The following is a 19,593-nucleotide window of genomic DNA, read 5'->3' on the forward strand; positions in this document are numbered from 1 at the left end:
AAGAGTGATTCGTTTTGTATAAAATCCCCACCTACAATCCCCAACGAAGGAGCCTTGATCATAATTGCTTTTACTTTAAATACCTCGAGCCCTTTTGGACCTTCTGTCACGCCGTAGATTTCACGTTTAACCAAAGACGAATAGTGCGAAACAAGAGTATTTCTGCTCGTTCTCCTTCGACATCGCTTCGCACGATTAAATAATCGTCATTTTTATTTTTGTAATTTTGGTAAGTCGTTTTTTTAATTTTTTTTATAAAGATGTTTTCCATCTTTCAGCGTCTATTGTATATATTTCACCTACTTATATGTGTGGAAAGCAATGTGTCATACTGCTTACCAAAAAAAGTCTATAGTTAGATATATTTAAACATGCAGAGCTTCGCGATTAAGTTGCAGGGAAGTCTCTCGCTTCGGGTTGTATCTTTGTTTTACGGAGGAGAGCTGTGATTTGTTTTTACAACAACGCGAGATTATGATGAGCTCTGTTGGAGGAAAAAAAAAAAAAACGGGGCCTGGATAAAATTATATTTATGAAGTCGGTTTGACAAGAGTGGATCTTCTAAACGCTGCCTTTGAGGCTGATTATTATTCATTTGTGCATTTTGTCACTCGCGTCGACCACCGGATGCTCGGCCATGTGTTGTTGTCTATTTGACGTGAGGAGGGTGAGTGTTGTTTGATGCTTTTTCGTATTAATTTAAGTTGCACATTCAGTCACTGACGCCCTTTTTTTTTTAACTCAATGTAAAGGATGTTATGTTGTTTCCACCAGCCTCATTAACACAACGTTACTTGTATCAATTTGCAACAATTTCCTGCACGATAACAATTAACCCGAAGCACACACTCCAATATAATGTGACGACCTGCAGGGTGAACAATATCCGATTTCCAATATCCTATTTGATGTTGGGTGGTAGCTCTAATTCTGAGCAATTCATGCAAACTAGTTAAAATATGAACAACAATTAATGTCAGCTTCGTCAAGGATGAAACATGAAGGAACCAACAACAACAACAACAACAACAACATGTGTGTAATGGCATTAAAATACTGATGAAGGAAAGAGCTGTAATCTATGACTGAGGACTTTTATTTTAAACTCACCCATGCATTTTACCCAGCTCAATATCATATAAAAAGAAGACTGAGGACAGATGTACTGTAGGTGTAAATCGTAGTTTTTGAAACTGCATTTATTTTGTTATTGTCCAATCTGGTGGGAACATTGTGTGATATCATTCATGTTGAAATTGATAAACATTTAGTTTTATTTTGGACTCCTGTATTGTTTGGTGTCTTGTAGTGAACAGGAACACAATTGGATGTGTTGACGATAGATTCTAATGATTCCACACCTTAACACGTCCATAAATATGAATTCACAGGTTAAAAAAAAAGAAATGGCTTTTTGTAAATAAAGAGGGGAAAGAGCTGGATTCTCCTTTTTATAGCTGAGCTGAGTTCAGGATGTAAGTGCTCAGAGGACTACTTTCATCCCTTTCTCTCTCTATAATGATTTCATACACATGTGATTTATTACGGTATATTCTTTGCGGCTGATGTGTTTAGTCCACCAAAGGTTTAATTGCATAAGAAATAAGATCTGACTGTGGCCCTGCAGGTCAGATACACAAATACTTCATGATTGCAAAAAAATCCTGTCACCAGACGGCAAAAACATTTCACTTAATGCAAAAGATATTTAACAAAACATCAAATCCATTTTGCTTTCTGCAAGAACACAGTCCATGTAAGACTCAGTTTGAGTTAATTTAGGAGTAATTCATATTATTCCTCCTCAGTACTGATAAGGTGTTTGAAGTGTTCAGTGTGAGGTCAAATGGTCGAGTCATCTCATGCTAGTTTTGTTAAAGATTATGTTTATTGTAAGTTGCCTCAGACAAACTTCATCTCTTTTTCAATTCCTCACCTTCTCAGCTAGAGGGAGGCAAGTCCACGACACCATGAGTCCTCCAGCTCTGCCCGTAGTCTTCTGCTGTTGTCACAGGAAAATCTGGCTGCATTCACCAGCAGGAGGCGAATACATCTCTATTTCCCCCCAATAAATATCCGCCTGGCTCTATGGAAGGACAAGCATAATGAATAGATACACCAACATCAGACAGCTCGGGGATGGCACCTACGGCTCCGTCATCCTCGGCCGCAGTCTGGAGTCGGGGGAGCTGGTGGCGATAAAGAAGTGAGCAGCAGAATAAATAAGTGTGTGATTGTCCAGGCATCATGCATGCAAAGACTGTTTCTGCATGTTCTGCACATTACTGTTCTCTTACTGTTAGACTCAATTTGAACTTTAAAAGAGACTGCTGCTCTGCATTGTGACGTCACTGCAAACAAATCAGTTATACTTTTTTTTTTTTTTTTCCCAGAATGAAAAGAAAATTCTACTCCTGGGAAGAATGCATGAACCTCCGTGAAGTCAAGGTGAGTTATCGTTTTTCATTTGAACACAGTTTCAGAATTAGATTTTTGGAAAAATGAGCGTGCAATAATCTTAAAGCACAGTCCCTCCTCTACGGTGGCTGGGAAGTGCAAACCAAAATTACAAAGCTTGAGACAAATTTACATTTTGGAAAACATTTAAACATTTTATTAAACAAAATTACCAAAGCAGCAAACTTTTACCAAGGACAAAACTAATGTAGGCCTACATTTACAAAACACATTAACTAGATTTAAAACTCTTTTAGGGGCACTGAGACACATTTACAGTTGGCAGAACACTTTTACCAGTCCCCAAACAAAGCAAACTACTAAAGCTAAACACTTTAAAAGCAACTGTACATTTTAGATAAGAAATTTACAAGATGTGAAACACTTTCACAAGCATCTGGTACATTTCTTATCTAAAATGTACATTTGTTTAAATGTGCTAGGAATCTTGTTTTAAATGTGAAAATGTTTATAAATAACTTTGTCTCAAGCTTTCGCACTTTGTAATTTTGATTTGCCCTTCCCGGCCACCGTACTCCTCTGAGCGTCCTGTAGTGTAAAATGTAAATGTTATAAAGTCGTTGTTGAAGCTTTGAATAAAGATCCACGTTCTCTGATCTTACTGCAGCGCTGGACGAGGAAGACAATTTGGCTCTAGCATTTTTGGCTCAAACCGTCCCGAACACGACGTAACTGAACACCGACCACGTGTCCCCCTTTGAAAAGCTCTACTACATTATTCCTCATAATCAACACAAAGCTGTAGGGACTGTTTTCTCTATATCACCAGGTCACTGACAGCTGTAACAACACTATCAGCATGAGCTAGTTTGTCTGTTTCTGGTTTTTCATTTGACCTCGGTCATGTTTGGCCCAATGCTCCACCTACTCACCTGACTAAATCCCATAGTTACATGAAGGTTTATTTCATTCTTAGAATACACTAAGCTGTTAGTATTTGCAGATTCCACCTTTCAAAAAACAAAAAAAAGTTAAATGTAGGAAAGGTAATCACTGAAAGAGCTTTACGTCTGGTAAGGTTATAGGGCTCGCAGAGAGACTTGACTGTTGCAGCGCAGTTTAATCTCAGATTCAAATATCACATGTTAAGCATGCTGTTGATTGTTTTGATGCATCGACCAGTGAAACAGTGTTTTAGGTTTTTCATCCTGTGATTATTTTTGGGTTGATTTTTTTTCTTGGCTCATTAAAGAAACATTCCCTTCATTAACGTAAACCTTCTGTCTCACAGCTCGAAGTCAAACACCGGCTCTAAGAGCAGAAGGTGATTCTTGTGTGCTGTTGGTTTTTGAGCTCTGGTTTCTATCCCCCCCCCCCCCCCCCCCCCCCCCCCCCAAACCCTCTCCTGGAGCTTTAATTTAACGCTGCAAAAAAGAAACACGGAGCCTAAATGCTGGTCCTTTAAATCCTGCGAATTACATCAATATGAAGGCATGTCAGATTATAAAGTCCCCAAATCCCTGTTAACTAAGCTGTAGCATGGTTAAAGCTGAATCATCCCAGCGCACGGGAAAGCTGTACGTTTCCCCATCCTGCTTTTTTATTCTACATTTATTTCCCCTTTAAAAGTTACAGCATAAAACCCGCCTTTGCAGCATTTTCCCCCCAACTACACCGAGTCCTTACTGAGCTATGTTTCAACATGGTGGGGTTGCTTTATAGTTTTAGGGTGTGTGTGTGTGTGTGTGTGTGTGTGTGTGTGTGTGTTTGTTTTCCAGCATGGTTAGATTTACTTCTTTCTTTTTTTAGTGTGTGTACGCCACACAGTCTTACATTGCCTGTTTCTCTTCTTTCAGTCCCTAAAGAAACTCAACCATGCCAATGTGATCAAGCTGAAGGAGGTGATACGAGAGAACGATCACTTGTACTTTATATTTGAGTACATGAAGGAAAACTTGTATCAGCTCATGAAAGACCGGTACGCGTATGTGTTATTTCTTCATTCCTTATTAATTCCACATTTCAAACTTTTTTATTCTCTTCCTTGAACAAAGTTTTTAATCGGGTTTTCTCCTCCCTGCAGGACTGGATTGTTCCCTGAATCAGCTGTAAGAAATATCATGTTCCAGATACTTCAGGGGCTCACGTTTATTCATAAACACGGTAAGGCTGTCTAAATGTTCCATACCTCAACACTTTTTTAATACCATAAAACGATACAATCTACTAGCCTAGTGGTTAATACACGCACACCATGTACGGGGACTGTGGTCCTCAAAGTGGGGCAGCCCGGGTTTGAATCCTGTGGCTCTTTTTTGCATGTCATTCCTCTCTCTCTCTCTTTCTCGCTCTGTCCCTCTCTCTCTCCCCAATTTCAGACTCTATCCAGAAAAGGCACAAAAATAAACCTTTGAAGAACTTCAGACTCTTAATGTGTGGTTCACAGAAGTCATATTGTTAACCAAAAGCTACAGAGAGAGAGAGAGAGAGAGAGAGAGCTGTCTAAATTACACAAATACAATTTAACACTTTGGTACCAAGCTATCGCCAAAATATTTGTCAATTTAGACAGTGTGCAGGAGATTACTTGCTATTTTTAGTCATTAAAAACAAGAAACTACCCATTATTTGGTGCTTATGACTTCAACTTGTGTTGCCATGGTAACAAAAAAGGTAACGATATAATTGGATTCTTACTAGCATCATTATGAAGTGTAACATTCTGGTGTTGTGACGGCCCTGACACATGTGCCTCGTGTATCGTTGTAGGGTTTTTTCACAGAGACATGAAACCTGAGAATCTCCTGTGCATGGGCCCAGAGCTGGTGAAAATAGCCGACTTCGGGCTTGCCAGAGAAATCCGATCTCGCCCGCCGTACACCGATTACGTCTCCACCAGATGGTGAGTAAACATAACGGACTCGCAGTCGAAAGAAATCTAAAGTTCAGTGCAGCTAAACTCCTTTTACTCTTCATCTTTGAACCAGGTACAGAGCTCCAGAGGTTCTCCTCAGATCCACCTCTTACAGTTCACCCATAGACCAGTGGGCCGTTGGCTGCATCATGGCAGAGCTTTACACCCTCAGGCCTCTTTTCCCAGGCTCCAGTGAAGTAGACACCATATTCAAGATTTGCCAAGTCTTAGGGACACCAAAGAAGGTAATTCAGAGGACTCACTGAAAACTCACGAGTGATAAAATGCTGGAAACAGATACTAAAACCAGAGCAAATTTTCAGCTCATGGGGTAAACGTATGTTGGAGCAATCCCAGGATTAGTCTGCAGAGGGCGCTAAATGGCTTGTCCTGCAGATCAAACGACACCAGTCCAAATATCAAACCGAGAATTTTACAAGTCTACCTCAAGCCTCAACGTAGGCCGATGAAACCTCTTCCATAGGCTCTCCATCCCCTGGTAGCCTTGCAGCGTTCTGCCCCCTTTAAGAAGGCTTCCAGAGAGCTGGCCAATCAGAGGGAAGTGGGCAAATGGGGAGGGAGGCTTTAAAGAGATAGCAGAGACCTTAAATGAGGGTTTCTTCTGATGCCAGTATCAGATAAATAAGGATGTTTTTTCTTTTTTTTTTCTGGATGTTCTTGTTGTGGTGTGTAAGATTCACTGTCTCCCTCCTCTAGAACGATTGGCCGGAGGGATACCTGCTTGCCAGTGCTATGAATTTCCGGTGGCCTCAGTGCGTCCCCAGTAATCTGAAGACACTGATCCCTAATGCCAGTCCTGAAGCCATCCACCTGATGACAGACCTCCTGCAGTGGGACCCCAAGAAGAGACCAGCTTCTGCCCAGGTACATTCTCATCAAGTATTTCTACTTACCTCACAGTTGAGAAGAAATGCTGAAGTTTTTTTTCTTCCGTTTTTTGTCTTTTCAGGCTCTCAGGTACTCGTACTTCCATGTGGGCCAGGCTTTGGGCACGCCCCAGCAGATCCTGGAGCAGGGCAGACCTCAGCCGAGCCTCGTGCCGCTGCAGGTTCCTATACAGCAACAGCAGGCGCTGCAGCACCAGCCTCTGCTGCTGAAGCCTGTGCTGCCTCTGTCCCAGCCTCCACCTCACAACCAACACTGCCCCCCGTCCAGACCTCTGCAGCAGATCCAGCCCTCCCCTGTGCCGCCCGCCGCCCAGGCAGCGGCGTACCAACGGCACATGGAGCTGGTCAGAGAGCAGCAACCGAAGCACATGCTGAAGCAGGATCAGACTCAAGGAACACCGCAGAGCCATCTCCCTTATATTGTTGACAAGAGTCTGCAGAGTAAGGTGTGTGGAGGTGCTGCTTGATTCTTTATCTCTACAGCCAGACAGTCAGGACAAGCTGCCACTGAAATCTAGCACAGAGAACACACTGGTAATCAGAAGAGAGTATAAAGCCTTAAAGGAAGAATATGCAACTTTTTGATCCAGTAGATGTCACCCATGAGCAGCAGCGCTCTTTAGTTTGCTCGTATCTTCAAACTGCATGCAAATTTACCCCAAATGACCGTGATCTAGAAACGGTGCATGTTGATAAAGGGATGGAGGGGGACAATTGTGCGTCCGCATATTTTGTTTTATTTTGAAATTCACCAGACACTACATGCGTTTCCGTGTCTGACTTCCTGTCAGGCTCGATCTGTTCTGTCCAGCTTGATTCGTGCTTGCAGCGAGCTCTGACGAAAATAGACTCAGGATTGATTTGAAACATGGGACTTGCTGCGAAAACAGGAGCGTTGACGACAGTGTGCGGTGAGCGGCGCTGAAGTGGATGCATGGACTTTGTGGAAATTGGCAGTTAAAGTAAAGTGAGAAAGCTTGAAAGCAGAAGTTTACTGGAGATAACCTTCTCTGTACCCTGGAGAACCTGACTCCATGGTATGGTTTGAAAAGTTTCCTCAATTAAAAATAGGTCCATTGGGACATTTAAATTAACACATTCTTATATATTTTAAAACTTAATTAGCATATTTGTAGAACAATATAACACCTCGTAAAGTGTTAGTCAATGATTTAATCTTTTTTAAAAAAAATTAACAAAATTAAACAGCAAATTTTAGTAAGTAAATCTTTTTTTATTGTTAATTTATTTTAAATATCTTTGCTGAAATGTATTGTGGAAATGTGGAAAGTTTTCCTCCCTCGCATGCATGGTTGATGGTTTTTATTTTTTCTGTGTCTTTAGCAAGCGAGGCATGAGACAGAGAATTCCAACCTTCTGAGCTACCAGCTGAAACCTAAAGGAGGACGGAGACGTTGGGGCCACGGCACAGGACACCTCAAAGGCGAAGACTGGGACGACTACGAAGACTCTCATCTCACATCCATCAGTATTCTCGGGAAGAGCAACTTCTCCGGCGAGAAGTCGAGGCAGCAGGAGGACGCGCTGAGCAGGTGAGGCTGTAGTCCGTCTCCACAAGCGATAATAATGTGCGCACAAAATATGCAAAAAAAAAAAGCAAGGCTCTGTGGTTTTAAAAAAAATAGCGTTGCAGGTTATTCACACTATCTGATTGAACGCCATCTTTTCTTTCAGGTATGGAAACGCTCTGGATTTCAGTCGACCCAAAGTAAAGGAAGACGCACCTTTGAACCTGAACAAGTCTTCAGCTTACCAAGAGCCATCAAGAACCGCTTCAGCTAAACAGCATTACCTGAGGCAGTCAAGATATTTACCAGGTAACATTCAGAGTGTTTCCTTTTTGAGGAGTAGACCTCGGCTCTGAGGGGGAGTCACCTGTCCACGTGTGCTTACACTGTCATCATTTTTCAGAGTCGGTCATCTCTCATGTAGTTTCAGTTTGTGTTGTGATGGTTCAGCAAGACAATCACAGGATTTTTGAGGTAGCTGATATGTGATATTTAGCAGGAATCTGAAAGGTTAGCTACTACTGAATCCCTCTTGTAGTCATGAACTGACCAAAAAGAAATCAGGTCACAGGTTTAATAAGTCATCGTGCAGAAGTGTAACTGTGTGCTTTCCATTAAAATGCCAAACTGAAAAGGGTTCAAAACATGTTCATGCTGTTTGTGTCTTACTTTGGATCAGGCAGTTCCTCATAAAATAAACAAACTTAGCGTGCACACAGACCGTATTTACCTTGTTTGTTAAAGATTAATTTTTCCTTGAGGATCGATGGGTTTCCTGTGCACAGCGGTGCTACTCATCCGGGGGTTGCAGCTAGGGGGCGTGTCTCTCTGGATAGACGAGCAGGAGTTTAAAGACAAGTTTTGTTTTTTTTTACCCTGGAATAGATTTTCAGACGTCTTTATTGGCGACAAAATCAAAAACGGGCAGCATCCAAAATAAATGTACACGCTATATTTTCTTCAAAATGTTATTACCTCTGTAAACAATAACGGCGTGATCGAGGAATGAGGAGTTTCTTTGTCACCACAGAATCTAAAGCAATACAGCAAATAAATACTGAACAATTTAGGATAGTGTACATTTTAAATCAAAGAGAAGTCACATTTTTGAGACAGTAGAGAAGATTTTTTTAAAGATAGCTGAATGGATGAATACTTTATTGATACAGAGGGAAATGCAGCTTTAAGTTAGGTATATCAGATGCAGGTAAAGAAGAGTCAAAGAGGAAGGGATCGTCCACCTCTGTTGTGCACCATAAATATTCATAAGTTATATTTTTTGGTAAGGAGGAATAAGACTGCCCTCTCTTTCGTCCTCAGGCATTAGCACAAAGAAGAACGTGGCCATAAATGCCAGTAAAGACTTCACTGGCAGCCATCTTTGGGGAAACAGCAGCATCCCCTTTGGAGGGACTCTGCCGAGCAGAGGAGCTCACGGTAACCCTCACAAGTCGTTGACACTGTTATCTTTGCAGCTTTATGTTTCCATTGTTGCTAAATAAATGGATCTGTGTTTGTTTGTTTGTTTGTTTGAAATGTCAGGTACAAACACAATCCCAGGTGGATACATGCCATCGTTTTACAAGAAGGACCTCGGCTCCGCTGGTCACAGAGGGCAGCAGGGTCCTACAATGGAATCAACAGCATCAAGTGAGGATTGGATTTCAGAGCTTTCTGTTAACGGGCTGTCATTCATTGATCTGATGTGGTTTATAGTGTATTAAAGGTCACATATTATCCTCCTTTTCAACAAGTTTAAATACGCCTCAGAGCTCCCAAAAACATGTCTGTGAAGCTTTCTTCGTTGATCTGGGTACGTTTTTTTTTTTTTAAAACCTCAATTTTTCTATTTTGCTGTTACTGTAGATTATGCAACATGGCAGTCCGGTCGGAGTCACATGAGCACCTCCGCCAGCACAACGATGGTCAACAAGAGCACCTCCGGCCTGCTGCCTCGCCCTCCGGTTCAGAGCATCCACGGGCGAACAGACTGGTCTGCCAAATACGGACACCGCTAGTGCCGTCTCCATGGAGCCTCGTTACTCTTTCACCTCCAAAGAGTAGGCCTAGTCGTTTTATAATCAAACCTGTACATACATCTTACACAGCAATAATATCTTCTTCTTTTTTTTGTCGTTGTATGTATTATGGATGTTTGTGAGCTGTAAATTATCAAAGTGGATGTGTAAAGCTTGATGCAACCGGCCAAAATGTGAGCCTACTTTGCTCCTCTGTGTTTTTTTTTATTTTGTATTTGTGTAACAGAGCTACTGTCTGGAATAAAGACAGGCTTTTCATTTCAGTAAGATTATAAAATGCAGGTGGTTGCCACATTGTGCAATGCTTTTCTTTTGCAAGTAAAATGGTCCAAGTTAATATATTCTGCTTGGCCTTTTGAGTGTGATCATTGGATATCCAGTTGTCGAGTATAATTAAACTTTGAACTGGGCGGCAACATGTTTGATCTGTGTTATATTTTTCAGGAAACACTCATTGAGATGTCGGCTGTAGGCCTCTGTTTTCTTTTTTTAAGGTTTATTTTTGGGGCTTTTTATGCCGTTATTTTAGAGACAGGACAGTGGATGGTGTCGGGGGAGAGAGTGAGTGAGTGGGGAATGCAATGCAGGAGTGGAGCCAAAGGTCGGATTTGAACCCGGTCGGCCCGCTTGGAGTACTGTAGTCTCCACAAATGAATGCCACAGACGGCGTTGTCTGTCTGTCGGCCTTTAAAATAATGTTTGAATGTTACCGTGTGTGTGTGTTTTACAGCTGCACTGCAAAATGTAATCCCCTTCAGATTAATCTGTCTGTAGTAGCTCTCTGTTAATGCTATACATACATAAATCCAGCGCATCCGGTCACGTGATGTTCAGATCCTTTTTACTAGAGTGAGCCATAAATGTTAACGAGAGATGGTGTTACAACCCGGCTCTAAGGCTGCAGCAACAACAACAAATGTGAGACGAAGACGAGGTATATCAAAGTAACACCACATTTATTTACAACGTAATTAAAGAGTGAGTCAAAAAAAAAGAAACAACCAATACACAGGAGGAGAGAAAACGTGTGTCTGGAGAGGAGGGATTATACTGAAGAGGAGATGTGGACTACACCAGGACCAGGTGCAGCTCGTCCCCTGATTGCGACCCCGCCTCGACCGGAACCTGCAACAGAAAGAAAGAACTGGCAAAACCGGAACACCTAGTCGTGAGGAGGGGTCGTCACAATGGGAGACATTGAAGTTTCATAACAACACACATGACTTTTCAAATATCCAACATGGGTCATTTTTAAAGCTCTACTATACGATGAGTTCATTACTCTTAAAACAAAGGTATCATTAAAAAAAGCTGCTCTGTGTTACTGATACAGTATCTTATATCATTGACATTTATCACCATGTATATGATCAGTGCCATGTCAGAGTGACTGTGCACGTTTCTTTGATGCTTTTCTAAATCCAAACACAATATTTGCATGCTGCTTTCTATAGGAGCACAGAAACATGACACCAGCTGCTTTACCTAAAAAAGATTTGAATCATCTTAATCTTCACGTTCAACAAGCCACATGATGTTGTTAAAGGTAACACAGATTATTTTCATGCTTAAAATGTACTTTTTAGACACAGCATTCTTAAAGTTGCAATGAAATGCTCCACACACATTCATTCTCATCTTTTCCATAAAGATTGTACTTTTCTGCAATGTAATTCAGGACTGACTTCTGTTTGACTTGACCTCATGGGAACTTGTGAACATGAGATGTCTAATCAGACGCTCAGCAGCAGGTGGAATAAAACACTTTTACATGGACACTTTTTCTGTGACTTCCAACATGTGGTCTTTTTGTCACCCGGTCGCATCACATGTTGATGTTGTCAGCAAAAATCAAAAATCAAATTTTGGAAGTTCATGTGACTTGGGAGCAGGTCAAAGAGTACACAGAAAAGATATGACCTTTAAATGTGATTTCTGAATCTGCCAGAAAACAGTGGCTTGATAGGCTCCTACTTTTTCTTTTTAAGTTGTGGACCTACTAAAGGACACGTTTTCCACACATGGTTTATGTATTTGGAATGATTCATGTTATAAGTAAACGAGACATAATACAACATATACCAAATATTACTGAATGCAAAAAGCAAACTTAATGAAACATTTACTTTTCTAAAAACTCTGCAATACAAATGCTATGGAGACACAAAGTTGAACTCGTTATATAATAATGAATAGTAGAAAACTACAAAGGAGAGGGGAGGGAATAAAACATCTTCAGACAGTGATTGGTCGGTTAATTGGGAGTCATTCACTATAGGCTACTCAGTCTAAAATCCACTACTAAATCCTAATCTATATGCTTTTGAGTGAGAATTATAACCAACTTTAAAGTAAAATCCAATGGTTACTAACCGAACACAATTTACCACAATGCATAGCGCAGCAAGAAGAAAAATAGCAACGGTGTTTTAACGGCGTACTTCATAGACTACATGTTATATTACATTATTAGAAGTATAATGGGGTACAGAAAAAAAGGTCACCGAAACACCCCAATAGGACAAAAACGCGTTTATAAGGCTTTCAGTTTAATAAGTCATGTCTTAGTCTTATGACTTATATTGTTTTGTCTAGTTTACAATTTTTTTGTATTATGACTGTATTTTCTCTTTCTCGCTTATAGCCCACTATTTCCTTTTCCTGCAGCCTATCTGTTATCTTTATTATTAATAACAAACGGTAAGTGTTTTTACTAATGATGTGGATCAGGGATGGGCAACTTTGGTCACAGCAAGGGCCACATTCATTTAATTCTGACTGCCAGAGGGCCAAATTGTAGTATACAAAAATGATTACAGTCGATTATGTCTCAAATTTAACTCAACATATACAAGTGATCAAATATTATTATGGACATATTTCTGGTTTTCATGATTTCATGGCAGATTTTGTCATGTTTCCAATTAACTGATATGTAAAAATTGACCTGAGGGCCACGTTGGGGGTTGATGGGGGTCGCATGTGGCCCCTGGGCTGCCAGTTGCCCACCCCTGATGTGGATGATGATTTTTCTGTGTTTCAGCCTACCATTTCTCAATAACCGTGTGTAAAAGACAAAAAGACTCCACATGGTATTATTCTTAATGCAAAAAGAAGGTTTTGTAATTTAAATAGGAAAAGGAAGGCAGACTGCCACGTGCAGTGCCGCATTTGGATGTGTCTGACGCTTGGAGCTTAACTTCCCTACGTTTCTCCTACAAATGGGCCTTGAGCTTGTTTGGAGGTTCTAGCAGGGGAGCGCAGCTACTGGTATACCGATGATGGTCGTCCGCCGGGACGTCGTCCTCATCGACCGAGCGCGGAGCTTCGGGAGGGACACACATGGAGTGGTGAGGGAGGAAGGGGACACCCGCCTAGCCAGCCAGATCAGCCGAATCAACCCTAGCGATCAATGGGGTGACAGATGTCGCAGCCAGATCGCCCTCACATCCAAGAGAAGAAGAGAAGGCCGTGTGGTATATATAGCTACATGTACGACTACCAGTTTCTATCACGGTTTCACCGGCTGCCACACATCGACATGTTCGCTGTGAACTCTGTACATTTCCCATTTCGACTTGGTTGTGTTTTATTTTATTTTATTTTTTTATATTATATATTATATATTATATATATATATATATACATATTATATTTTTAAATTTTAAATTTTAAATTTTAAATTTTTAAATTTAACCTTTATTTAACCAGGTTGGTCCCATTGCGATTAAAACTCTATTTTTCAAGGGAGACCTGGCCAAGACAGACAGCAGCCTGTTTATAGACGTAAACTACGTACAAAGTTGAGAACGAAGAAAACACATTGCCCGAACGCCAGAACGTCTGAATATATTTCCCATGATGCCTAGCGGTAAAAAAAAATCCAATGAGCCATGATTCTATTGGGCGGATACAACCAATCACCGCCTTGATGTGTTTTATTCCCCCTTATCTGGCATTTTTTTCAACAATACAATATTATATAACGAGTTAAACTACACTTTGAAGGTCCCACTCCACCTTGATTTCCCACGGTAGTCGACTCACTCTGCAGGTGTGGACCAAACTGGTTAACTCAGTTTTTGTGAAGGTACATGCATTTGTATTCAGTTGTTTTTGTTTTCTTCTCCTGTTTAGATTGCGTTTAACATCTCGAAAAAGAAAACACTGTAGCCATGGCTGGAAGACCTGTGCTTCATTACTTCAATGGGAGAGGGAAAATGGAGTCAATCCGCTGGCTTCTGACAGTTGCAGGGGTTGAGGTAAGAAAAACAAAACTTTTACTAATTTGTCGATTTTACTGTGGGGAACCCTAAGCCTCTTGCATGTGCAATAAATTTGTTTTTAAATCTTATTTTCACAGTTTGATGAGGTCTTTCTGACAACTCGTGATCAATATTTAAAACTTTTAAGTGGTGAGTTGGTTTCCAAATTGTATTTTTTTTATTTTTTAAGCTAAAATCTTGTCTGTGTGCTCTTTGGCCTGTTTCCAAGTCACATGCATTCTTCAGCTCGGTTTGTCTTTTGTGGGTTTTTTTTTTTTTTTGCTCTCAACTTCAACCCATGTGTGACGCAACCTTGTATTTAAGGTGGAAGTGAATGTATCTAGTGGCCTATCTTGTGACCTGTTTACAGATTGAACATGTTGCATTAATGATCTACAACTGGGAGTGCCTGTCTGAATGACCTGCTGCTGTGCTTTCAGATGGAGATCTCATGTTTCAACAAGTTCCTCTGGTGGAAATCGATGGCATGAAGCTTATTCAAACAAAGGCAATCCTGAATTACATTGCAGAGAAGTACAATCTTCATGGAAAAAACGAGAAAGACCGAGTCATGTACGAGGCATTTTATCAACGTGTATAGCCATCATTCTAATATGTAATTTATTAGGTAAATGTATTATTGTTTATGCTGACTGTTCCCCCTCAGGATCAACATGTACGCAGAGGGACTGCAGGATCTGATGGAGATGATCATGATGTTGCCCTTCATCAAAGATCCCAAAGCCAAACTGGAGGAAATTGAAAGTAAAGCAAAAGCACGCTACCTTCCTGTGTTCGAAAAGGTACCACTATGCATCTTGTCCGTGTTTAATCTTGTCTTTTTTTTAAAAAAAGACCTGGAGATGAGTACATAGGATTGTGTATGAAAATCAAATGAGATTTTGTGTGTGCATCTCAGGTGTTTGGTGAGACTATATATCTGGTGGGAGGTAAGCTGAGCATGGCAGATGTGCTGCTGATGGAATGCACCCTGATGCTTGAGGAGAAATTTGTCGGAATCCTAAAGGACTTTGGCAACGTCAAGGTGAAATGTCTTCCTGTGAAACTCGCGTTTATTGTCGAAAATCACGGCAGTGCACAAAAACAAATAATCCACCTCCTTGTTTATTCTGTTTCTTCACTTCCCTCCAGGCTTTCCAGGGAAGGATGACGGAGGTTCCCGCCATCAAAAGTTTCCTGGGTCCTGGCAGCAAGAGGAAGCAACAGCCAGATGACAAATACATACAGACCGTCATGGAGGTGTTTGATATGAAAAAAATGCCATTCTTATAAACTCTGTAGAAGATGGTTCATTCCTCTCATGCAGTATAAAGCAAAAGTCAGACTATACATCTGCATTAGTTATATTTTCTCTTCATGTTGAGAGGAATACTGCACTATATGTCATTAAAGACCCAATCAGAATCTTTCATATGACTCTGTAACTCAAGATTGTACTAAATAAATTCTATTTTTAGGAACATTAGAGATGCTGTTGTGTTGCTCTGTCAAATTTAACACCACACTTTTCATATTGAAGGAAATGCACCATACCTAAGTTCATGAGGTTTTCTTTAAAGGCAGGGTTGGTCCGTTTTGAAAACTAGCTGGATTTTGAAAGTCGCATTCCCTCAGTGCTCCGTCAACAACCCACCTCCTTCAAAAGCCACGCCCCTCACTTGCATGCATCAGCTGACCTCAGATCTACAAAAGCAAACAAGACTCTACAAGTAAATACACTATTTCTATGTAGTTCTTTAATGGGTCGCCTTGCAAAAAAAAAATGTAGCTGGAGAATTAAGAGTCACAAGTTTATTAAGTTTTCTTTTATTAAAAAATAATCACATTTAAAATTATTTTTTAAAGTCAAATATACAAGATATACTGTGGCATGAATAAAATGTTTTAGTCTTTTTGAGCCCTAGTAGCAGCATAAACAATAAACACCGCATCAAGAGTAGACAAACAGGCACCCACAAAGCTCACATCCATTTACTGTGCTGCAGATGTGGTAATGATACATATCGAAAACTAAACCTGTCATATCAGAGATGCACCGATTGGAAACATCAGGGCTGATACCGATGATTGTTTCATGACTTCTTAAGGTGTACTACACATTGGCTAGATGCCAGTTTTAAATTGATTTGGCACAACAAACAAAATCGGTTCATGCCACATTATTTGACGATGTGCAAATGTTTGTCAGCAGGGCCAATACTGTCCAATAACGATGTTGAAACAATGCATCCCTAATATATATATGATGATACAACAGTAAATTCTGACCAAACAATCCTAATCAGTTTCTATGCTCCTTATATCTGGAACAAACTCCCAGAAAACTGCAGGTCTGCTGAAACTCTCAGCTCTTTTAAATCCAGGTTGAAGACACACCTGTTTACAGCTGCCTTTCATTAAACAGCTTTAATAAGATTTAAACTTTTAACTCTTTATATTTTTTACTTTATTTATTTCAATTAATTTCATTTGAATTATTTTTATTTGAACATACGTTGAGATTGAATAATTCCAGTGATTTTTTTTTTATGTTCTATTTTAATGTTTCTTTTCTTTCCTCTGTCATGATGCTTTTGATGTCTTGTGTGAAGCACTTTGAATTGCCTTGTTGTTGAAATGTGCTGTATAAATAAACTTGCCTTGCCTTGCCTAATGGACAAGAGGCCTTCCATGAGTGGCGATAAAGGAGAACAACATCACTGGGACTTTTCACAATATGTATCACTCCGCCTCAGCCTGGAGTTCTGAATACTATTAATTTGACATTTACAGCTGTACATGTCAACAGTGTTGTTCTTTATTCATCAATCTCATACCTCAGAATCACACAACGGGTCCCTTATTAAACTGGTTTTCATGACTAATGATTCATTTATATTAACACACAAGTAAATGTTTTTACTACAAAGTAGCTGCTCTGTGGTAACCATGGACACCATCAGATTGCGGTAGAATAGAATGTGTTGCTTGGCAACAGATGGGGAACCAGTTGGTTTGGTGGAGTTATAAAATAATCTGTAGTTGAGTTTTACTTTTTAGCACTATTTTGTATTAGTGTTGTATAAAAGTAATATCACACTCGATGTTGAGATGTTGTACTGAATATCAGCTAATGTGTTTATCTTCAGCTGAATCCCAGCAGTTATGATATTCAGTACAGCAGCACTCCCCCTCGTGTGATATAACTTAAAGAAGATGAGTAGACAGATGCTCTAAAGTCAGTTTAACAAACATTGGTGGCATTTGCAAAGATTTTGGTCACATGATTGTTAAGTTTCTACACAAAAACAAAAGACTTGTCGTGGTATGAAAACTTGGAATGATGTTTCCTTTTAAACGAGGCTTGTTCACATTGAGGCACAGAAAGCTTTCCGTCTGGTCCGTGTTGTTCTTAAAGTCACGCCATGAAGAGGAGTAACAGCCGAAACACCATCAACAGACTGCGAGAAAAGAAACAGACAACACATCAAAAGTGTTATAAAGGTAATGTGTTACTACATCGTTTCACAATCTTTGATTTGCTCAGTAAACTTCACTGTGTTGAGCAAGTCGGTCTCTGACCTTAGCCCTGCCATGATGCCAGCAGGCATTATTTTGCCAGATTTCTTATATCTCAACCCCATCACGAGTGATAAGACTCCTGCAGCCACTGCAAGACAGAAAGAACAATGACATGACAACAGCTGGATCCTTCTGTAAATCAAAGAGTGCTTGAATGAGCTACTCACACAATGAGAACTTGATGTCCTTAGAGTCGTTAGAGACGTTGAACGCACCGTAAGCAGAGAACCCACCAAACACTAAACCAGCCATCAGGGACATCACACTGCCTACAATGCAACACATCACAAGATGAGAATCAGGGTTTATTATAACGACCATCTGAGTGTGAGCTCACTGTCTGCCCCAAGAACTTTAAGTGTGCCATTTTTTACCTTTTCTCTTGTAGCCCATAAATCCTCCAAAGGCGATGGCCGCAGCATAGCCGAACCCGATCCAGTCCACTGCCATCACAAACCTGTGAAAAGAAATGAAACGCACAAATAGTCTGTATTTATGTTGAGCTACGACTTTAAATAAATAAGACCTGGAAATGTTACTGAATTGAAGTTACTGTTTTACAAAAATCCTTCAAAATAAAAGATTCCCTATAAAGATATGAACAAAGAGAAAACAAGTGGAAGCGCTGACAGTATGTACAGGAAACCGACAATTACAAAAAATAAAAAAGTGTGCCATCAACAGCTTATTTTTTTAAACAGAATAATCGATGAAAGCAATGAAAGCATGCTGTTCAAGCCTCACATTTAGTCTGGATTGAACAAGTTTTGAGTGTTTTTTAAGATTAAATTGACAAGAGAAAGGTACAGATGTATGACCCGCTAATATTTATTTTATTTAGGATTAGGGGTTATAGGAAAAATCTAAATAAAAGTTAAATCAAACATAATCAAAAGGCCACTGATGCACCGCGGGGATGTGGTGTACGCAGGCAAGAGAAGTTTTCTGAAGGTTTGTTTTGCAAAAGGAAAGAAAGCGAACAAAATAACAGAAACCCAAGGCTCCTGCTGCCTCTTGTGCAGCCTCTTGTGCAGCTGGTAACAGAAACCACAGGCCCACCCAGGTGCATGCTGGTCCTCTACCTGCCGTCTTACCTTCAGGTGCACACAAGGGCTGTTGGAACCAAAAATCCAGACTTCGGTTTATAAATAGAAAAAGTAAAAAAACCAACAAAAACAAACCCCATTCATATTCGAAAGCTGAGATCAGTATTGGAGTGCCTGTTTAAAAACAAATTGTACATGTGTGCAACCCTCACCCTTCATCCTCTTGACCTCTCATTTACATCACACAGGGGTGTGGATTTAAGGATTTCATGCAGCCATCACTGACAGTTGAGAAACTCTGAATTTTGGCCTGCCCTCTAGTGAATAAAATGTGTAACTACATGCGAATGAATGCATTTAAAAATATAAGCATACCATGAACACATGCATGTTTAATATTAATAATATTTGATTATAAAATTCGAATATGAGGAATAATAAAAAATGACATTTGAATGGGATAGTAGATGAAGATTGACCTTAGTGCTCACAGTGCAAATAAATAACTTCTACCAACAAGAGTAATAAACGCAAATAAGTCAACTACTGCAGCACATCACTTGTTTTAATTATCAAACTCTGACCCGTGTTGTGAATGAATGTTCCTGCAGGACGCTGTCTCACCTCTAGGGGTCAATGTGAGACCGACAGTGATATAAGACAACACACAAAGTGCGCACCTAAACGCATCTTCTTGCAATTTGAAGATATGAACTCACTTCACGTAGAGTTAGTTTTCTGTTTCAGTATTATTGTAAAGTTAGTGGAATCGTCTGAGTGTTAAACATACCTTGAGTCCAAAACGTGAACAGCAGCTCTTCAAAAAATTGTATCTTCGATCTGCGACTGAACTTCCTTGTTACTGCCCTAAAATCGTAACACGCATGCGCAC

The 19,593-nt window shown here is 40.2% G+C and overlaps 3 protein-coding genes across 6 annotated transcripts; 2 read left to right on the forward strand and 1 right to left on the reverse strand.

The window, feature by feature from the left end:
* The first annotated feature begins 482 nt into the window (after nt 1-482).
* On the forward strand, nt 483-10,224 carry LOC132975222 (serine/threonine-protein kinase ICK-like). 4 transcript variants are annotated; one of them, XM_061039632.1, is made up of 14 exons: nt 483-667; nt 1,945-2,206; nt 2,394-2,448; nt 4,275-4,402; nt 4,502-4,581; nt 5,188-5,320; nt 5,406-5,577; nt 6,050-6,217; nt 6,303-6,686; nt 7,585-7,793; nt 7,936-8,078; nt 9,090-9,206; nt 9,312-9,419; nt 9,636-10,224. In XM_061039632.1, the coding sequence occupies exons 2-14, from the start codon at nt 2,106-2,108 to the stop codon at nt 9,785-9,787; spliced, it is 1,950 nt and encodes a 649-aa protein (XP_060895615.1). In that variant the 5' UTR covers nt 483-667; nt 1,945-2,105; the 3' UTR covers nt 9,788-10,224. The 4 variants fall into 4 exon arrangements, with proteins under 4 accessions (XP_060895615.1, XP_060895616.1, XP_060895617.1 ...); XM_061039633.1 differs by having other exon boundaries at nt 484-667; nt 4,275-4,396; XM_061039634.1 differs by lacking the exons at nt 483-667; nt 1,945-2,206 and adding an exon at nt 3,710-3,742.
* A 3,619-nt stretch (nt 10,225-13,843) lies between these two features.
* On the forward strand, nt 13,844-15,559 carry gsta.1 (glutathione S-transferase, alpha tandem duplicate 1). The gene is made up of 7 exons (XM_061039637.1): nt 13,844-13,862; nt 13,946-14,070; nt 14,172-14,223; nt 14,514-14,646; nt 14,741-14,876; nt 14,993-15,118; nt 15,226-15,559. The coding sequence occupies exons 2-7, from the start codon at nt 13,984-13,986 to the stop codon at nt 15,364-15,366; spliced, it is 675 nt and encodes a 224-aa protein (XP_060895620.1). The 5' UTR covers nt 13,844-13,862; nt 13,946-13,983; the 3' UTR covers nt 15,367-15,559.
* Nucleotides 15,560-16,609: 1,050 nt separating this feature from the next.
* Nucleotides 16,610-19,592, reverse strand: tmem14a (transmembrane protein 14A). The gene is made up of 5 exons (XM_061039638.1): nt 19,492-19,592; nt 18,030-18,112; nt 17,823-17,924; nt 17,656-17,743; nt 16,610-17,534 (listed from the first exon to the last, which is right to left on the reverse strand). The coding sequence occupies exons 2-5, from the start codon at nt 18,103-18,105 to the stop codon at nt 17,492-17,494; spliced, it is 309 nt and encodes a 102-aa protein (XP_060895621.1). The 5' UTR covers nt 18,106-18,112; nt 19,492-19,592; the 3' UTR covers nt 16,610-17,491.
* Between the last annotated feature and the right edge of the window lies 1 nt (nt 19,593).

This window comes from Labrus mixtus, chromosome 6 (genome assembly GCF_963584025.1).
Source record: "Labrus mixtus chromosome 6, fLabMix1.1, whole genome shotgun sequence".
In the NCBI taxonomy this organism is placed as follows: Eukaryota; Metazoa; Chordata; class Actinopteri; order Labriformes; family Labridae; genus Labrus; species Labrus mixtus.

Bases quoted from the DNA above. Each gene is read 5' to 3' on its own strand.
- tmem14a (XM_061039638.1), bottom strand. From the start codon at position 18,105: ATGGCAGTGGACTGGATCGGGTTCGGCTATGCTGCGGCCATCGCCTTT. The intron at 17,925-18,029 runs GTAAAAAATGGC...GTTGCATTGTAG, and splicing joins TATGGGCTACAAGAGAAAAG to GCAGTGTGATGTCCCTGATG. The intron at 17,744-17,822 runs GTGAGTAGCTCA...TCTGTCTTGCAG, and splicing joins GGACATCAAGTTCTCATTGT to TGGCTGCAGGAGTCTTATCA.
- LOC132975222 (XM_061039632.1), top strand. From the start codon at position 2,106: ATGAATAGATACACCAACATCAGACAGCTCGGGGATGGCACCTACGGC. The intron at 4,403-4,501 runs GTATGTGTTATT...TCCTCCCTGCAG, and splicing joins CTCATGAAAGACCGGTACGC to GACTGGATTGTTCCCTGAAT. The intron at 9,207-9,311 runs GTAACCCTCACA...TTGAAATGTCAG, and splicing joins GCCGAGCAGAGGAGCTCACG to GTACAAACACAATCCCAGGT.
- gsta.1 (XM_061039637.1), top strand. From the start codon at position 13,984: ATGGCTGGAAGACCTGTGCTTCATTACTTCAATGGGAGAGGGAAAATG. The intron at 14,647-14,740 runs GTACGAGGCATT...GTTCCCCCTCAG, and splicing joins AACGAGAAAGACCGAGTCAT to GATCAACATGTACGCAGAGG. The intron at 15,119-15,225 runs GTGAAATGTCTT...ACTTCCCTCCAG, and splicing joins AGGACTTTGGCAACGTCAAG to GCTTTCCAGGGAAGGATGAC.